Below are 5,970 nucleotides of genomic sequence, written 5' to 3' on the forward strand. Positions count from 1 at the left end.
CGGGGCTTGTCCGTCCCCACCCCCTCGTCCCAGGCGGCGGAGGCGGAGGCGGCGGCGGCCGCGGCGCTGCTCCCCCCGCCCCCTTCGCCTCCCGGAGCGTCCGGCTCACTCTTACCCTTCGCTCCTTTTCCCCCCTCCCTTCCTCACAGCTCCGAGGGCTCCCCCCCCGCCCCCTGCCACTCACAGCCTGCAGCCGCTGGTGGCGCGCGCGCGCCCGACACGGACGCTCTAAGAACCAATCGGAGAGGAGGAAATGCCTCCTGGCCCCACCCCTCCCAGCCTCTCACGCAGCGGCGCCGCGAGTTCCCGCCTCCACCCCTTTCTTCCACCAATCAGGCAACGGCTTCAAGGGAGCGCGCGAGGTTTCCTTCCCCGCGCACTCGCTCTCACCGTTAAACGGCTGCGTCTCGCGACAATCCGAAAGTGACCTTCCCCCCCCCCCCCCCCCGGAGATCAACGCGGGCTAGGGGCAATGGGAGGGGCAGGTCTCGCGAAGGAGGTTGGTAGGGAGAAAACGCACCTCTTTCCCCGCCAGCGCGCACCCTGGGCTGGCTGCGCGCGCACCTGCCTCCCTAAGGAGCTGCTAATACCACAAGGGTTCTTTCTAGCCTTCCTCAGTCCGCGGAAACAGCCTAGTCGTTCTTCTGCCTCCACCCTGAGTCCCACTTTCCTGTCTTTGGCTTTTTTGTCCCCAGCGTCGCCAGGTCGTGCAAGGAGATGGGGGAATTTTTTGAGCTGTCGCTTCTCCTTTAAGAAAAAAAGCCCCGTCGGCTGCCGGATGAAAGTCTCTAACAAAATGGCGGCGGTAGGACGGAGGCGGGGTCGTCTAAGCAATGAGAACCCGCCTCCTGACGCATGCGTATGGCTAACTTTTTCCAACGCTATCCTGGGACATGAAGTCCTCGTTAACGTGGGCTGTAATAAATAAAGATAGGGAACCTGGGACGGAGGGAATGCTGGGAGTATTTGACTGGCTGTTTATGGGAAATGTAGTTTACTCTCTTTCCGCGATCTGAGTTTACTTTTCTAGGGAGGCAGTGTTTCCGGACTGGCAATGTTTCCGGCTATGACGTCTGAGCAGGGCCGAGCCAAGGAGTCTGCCAGTTGCTGGTCAGAGCGTGACTGCGCTCCTTTTTCGCACTTAAAACTTGAAATTGGCATAGCATATCCAGGGTAGTCACATAATACTTCGCACCTGGGTTTGGTAAGGTGGCACCTCCTCTACGTCTGGCCAGGGTTCATGTCTTCTTTCGTAGTGACATCCTGTTTGTGACCTACTAATCTGTGGGCCTCTGAAAGGGAGGAAAGTGAATCTGGTTCGGTCAGGACGTCAGAGACCTAGCACAGTGCTTAGCACTCAATAAAGCTTTGCGGAACGAATTGTAGAGTTGCTTTTCTTCCAAACGTTGTTAGAGCATCAAGAAGCTGGTATCTGCTGCTTAAATTTTGGTTTGTGGTTCCTGAGCTGGAGAAAAGGGCGAAGGGTTGTTAGCGTGACTTCGGTGACCTCCCCAGAAAAGCTGAAGATCTTCCTGTCCCGAAGCCAGCTGCGGTTTATAAACGTTTGTGCTGCACAGGAAACACCGAGTAACAGCTTTATCTGCTCAGTACCGTGTGCCACTAAATTGTCTTCCTAATGTGGCCAAAGGGGGGTTTCCATTTGCTCATTCCATGTTGCAGTAGTGATGCAGTTGGCTTTTTGCATCTCTTTCCTTCTTTCATCCATTATATTCAAGGAGTAATTTGCAACCACAGTCGTTTAACACTGGAAAACAAAACATCTGAGATTAAAAGCCCCAAAAAGGATGGAAACAGATTTGAAGATTCATTCTAGATTTGACATTAATCATTCAGTTCAACTGTAGATGCAGTCCGATATTTGCTAGCCAACTGCTGAAGCATATTCCAGTATTTTGGCTCAATTACCACTTGAGATTTGTTGTTCGATGCTGGTCCAGTAGGTTCTGACTCTTGGCGACTCTGTGTAGGACAGAGTGAAACACTGCCCAGTCCTGCCATCTTCACAGTCGTGGCTGTGTTTGAAGGTCATTATTGCAGCCACTGTGTCCATCAGTCTCATGGAGAACCTCCGTCTCTGTCACTGACCCTCTACCAAGCATGATGTCCTTCTTCAGCTGCTAGTCTTTCTGATAACGTGCAAAGTATGTGAGACAGTTTAACCATACTCCCGTTCTGGGTGTATTTCCTCCAAGAGAGATCTATCTTCCAAGATAATGAATTTTTTTTTTTTTTTAAACAACATAGATGGTGACTATACTGCCAGATGGCACTCTGTACACAGTAATTTATTTGCCTGTCTCCGTGGAAGGAGATGATGGAGAAGCTCAATATCATCAGTCAGAACAAGGCTAGGGGCTGACTGTGAAACAGAACATCAGCTGCTCACATGCAAGTTCAAATCGAGGCTGAGGAAAATTAAAACAAGTCCACGATAGCCAAGACATGACCTTGAGCATATTCAACTTGAGTATGGAGACCATCTCAAGAATAGATTTGAGGGATTGAATGCCAAAGACCAAAGATAGATGAGTTGTGAGACGCCATCAGGACATCATAAACGAAGAAAGCAAAGGTCGTTAAAAAGAAAAGACCAAAATGGATGTCAAAAGAGTCTAAAATTTGCCCTAGAATGTAGAATAGCTAAAGTGAACTGAAGAACAGGTGAAGTAAAAGAGTTGAACAGCAGATTTCAAAGGGCTGCTCAAGACAAAGTAAAGTATTATAATGAAATGTGCAAAGACCTGGAGTTAGACAACCTAATGGGAAGAACATGGTGGGCATTTCTCAAACTGAAGAATAACTTCAAGCCTCTAGTTGCAACACGGTAGGATTCTATGGATAAAATAGCGAACAATGCAGGAAGCATCAAAAGCCACTGGAAGAAATACAGTCATTGTACCACTTCAGATTGGGCAAGTGTTTTATATTCTCTACTGAATCTTTTGCACTTTCGTAGCACGATGCCATTTTCACTTGTGAAAATTATATAGTATGGATGGGAATTTTTTAATGTCGTGAGGGCAGTGAAAAGACTTTTGAAACAGCACTGCCACCCAATGGTTACTCAGAGTAGTGCAGAAAGAATCTCAGAATCTAAGAAATTTTGAGACACAGTGAAAAGGGAAATGAATGATCCCTATAGATTAACCTAAAAAGAGACCACTGTATTGTAGAGAAAGTATCATAGACTTCGAAGTCAAATTGAATTTTAGTAGGTCCCTAACAAAACCAAAAAACCAAACTCACTGTCATTGAGTGAGTGCCAACTGACAGCGATTCCCACTGGGTTTCTGAAGCAGTAAAAGGTTGGGCAATCCTACTTCTGTAGTGATACTGCCGCGGAAACCCAAGGAGGGGTCACTATGAGTCAGGGCCGACTCGACGGCAAACAACAACAAATCTTTACAGAAGTAGATTGTCCCATCTTCCTTCTGCAGAGTGGCTGGAGGGTTTGAACCGCCAACCTTCTGGTTAGTCAACTCCTTAGGCACTGTGCCACCAGAGCTCTTTAGGTAAGAAAGGTGCCTACTTACTCTGTTAGGCAAGTGACTGTCCTTGAACCTATTTCATCACTGGTAAAAAAGGAGATGTTTATTTCACAGGGCCCTAACTATGATTCTTTACATACTGCCTTCATTGATTCATTTGGTAAATGTTTTATTTCATTCAAGGTGAAGAAAATCACATTGATAAAAAAGATGAAAGTTAATCTCCGTATCACTGTTCAGAGAAACGGCTACAAGGCAATGCAACTAAGCAGGACTTTGGCTTAATTGAGATAGCAACAATTTAGCACCTGATGTCTTAAGCCTTTCAGTTTCACTCCTGATGACCTCTATGTTGTTGTTGGTTGCCACTGAGTAGGTCCTGACTCGGGGTGACCTTATCCATCATGGCAGAACAAACACCGCCCGGCGCTGTGTCATCCTCACAGTCGCTCCTGTGTTTGAGCCCACTGCTGCTGCCACCATGTCAGTCCATGTCGCAGAGGGTTTCCCACTTTATCATGGGGTCACATGAGTCAGAGTTGACTCAACAAAAACAGCAACCAGTTTACCAAACATGGTGTCCTTTTCTAGCAATTGACCTTTCCTGATGGCATGTCATTTGTAGATGCTTGAATTTTGGAGCCCTGAAATAAGCCAGGCCCTGGGCATCAGCCCTGCCTTTGAAGGATTTACAGTCTATTCAGTATAGTGGGTAACCGTAATTCCTGGATAATCAAGTAAAAAAGAAGACAGCAAAATGAAGTGTGTGCTGATTAACTCTGATGGAAATTTCACAGACCCTGTGCCTCCATTGTCCCCCAGCTCCACAGAAAAAGCAGTACAGTCATAGTGGGACCTACACTGGGAAGAAACAGGTACAAGTGTGCCATTTCCAGGAATTCAAGATGAGTCCTGGCACCTAGTAAGGACTCCCATTTTGCTAAATTAATTTTGACTCTATATCTGCCTTGCCAGTCCACCATCAGAATTAAAATCCTACAACCTGCCTTTCTCTGTCAGTCCTATTTCATTTTGAAAACTGTGACATACATTAAAAAAAAAAAAAAAATCACCAAATCAAAAGAGAGGAAGTGCTAAGCAAATACAGGAACCAAAAAGGGTTACAGAGGGTGCTGCATGCTGCCTCCTTCAGTTCCTTCACGGTCCTCTGCTTCAGCACATGCCAGAAGAGCTCCTCCCAACCTGGGGCACCACAGCGTCCTGGGTGTGTGGCAATGGAAGAGTTGGGTGAGTGGAGCTTGTTTGAGGAGAAACTGAGGGACTTGGCGGCCGTCTCTCTGGGTGGTAGGGTGTACTTCTAGCCAGATGGAGGGCAGCACTAGAAGCTTCTCTTTTCACTTCCCTGCTGTCTTCAGCCAACCAAGAGTGAAGCATGAGGAACTGGGATTGTCTGGGGGGACTCTGGGCTCACTGCTGTGCACAATGGGCACAGAGCTTGGTGCTGACCACAGAGGAATCTTTCCACAGAGACTTTTAGCTGGAATTATTATTGAAATTGTCATTTTTAACGTGGATATCTTGCCTGTTGGGGCTAAAGGAGGTCATAGGGTGGTCACATAGCTACAGGGATGTGATTTTGAGGAAAGAAAGAAAACGGAGGTGGGAAGAGAGTGTTATAAGGAAGAGAAATGGAATTGAAGCACAAAAATGAGGAATCTTCTGCAAAGATTGAAGAAAGGTCAAAGTGGTTTGTTTGTTTCATGGCTTAGTGTTTAATCAGTGATTTTGTTGCTAAGCATTTTAGAGGAATTCTGAAAGCACAGATTACTACGGTCTTACATACGGTACCTCCTGCATCTATAAGGCAAAACAGAAGTGGAACTACTGGCTAGATTGCCTAGAGAAACCCCGATTTCAGATTTTCAGAGTAGGGTAAGCCGTGTCATTCTTGGGACTCGCTCCATAGCCTTTGCCACCTTGTGTTGCCAGCATCCTTCCTAAGACCAAATCACTCACTCACCTTTACCCAGTTTCCAAGCATAGTGATTCCACAGTATTCTGGATTTTTGCATGTTGAAAGTATAAACAACAACAACAAAACACATCTTACACATTTTTTTTTCTTAATTGTTTGGAGGTATGATTTAAGGGCTGGGGAAATAGAAGAAAGTGAAATAGCAGGAGAGAAGAGGTGTTGATGAAGAGGAGAAGGTGGTGTTTAACAAATGATTGAACTATATTTGATGTAAAATCTATTTTAATATTTGGGATAGAACTGTTTTGAACTTGAGGTAGAATCCAAATTCTTATCCTATGTGTGAGAGTTCTGGAAATCCACATTTCTGTCCAGATTCCAGTAGAGTTTTGTCTTGTTTCGTCTCATCTTGTCTCTTCCCTTTTCTCTTTTTACTTTTAGGGATACATAATAATTTTCAGGGAGCTCTGGTGGCATAGTGCCTAAGGCATTTGACTGCTAACCAGAAGGCTGGTGGTTCAAACC

The 5,970-nt window shown here is 46.3% G+C and overlaps 1 protein-coding gene across 1 annotated transcript in view; it reads left to right on the forward strand.

The window, feature by feature from the left end:
• Positions 1 to 4,744: 4,744 nt before the first annotated feature.
• Positions 4,745 to 5,970, forward strand: part of LPXN (leupaxin) — a 39,161-nt gene continuing 37,935 nt past the window's right edge. The window contains exon 1 of the mRNA XM_007953881.1: positions 4,745 to 4,757. Coding sequence (XP_007952072.1) covers positions 4,745 to 4,757 — 13 coding nt within the window. The remainder of the gene's footprint in view (positions 4,758 to 5,970) is intronic.

Source organism: Orycteropus afer, unplaced genomic scaffold (genome assembly GCF_000298275.1).
Source record: "Orycteropus afer afer isolate SDZICR_OR568_19922 unplaced genomic scaffold, OryAfe1.0 scaffold00419, whole genome shotgun sequence".
Classification (NCBI taxonomy): domain Eukaryota; kingdom Metazoa; phylum Chordata; class Mammalia; order Tubulidentata; family Orycteropodidae; genus Orycteropus; species Orycteropus afer.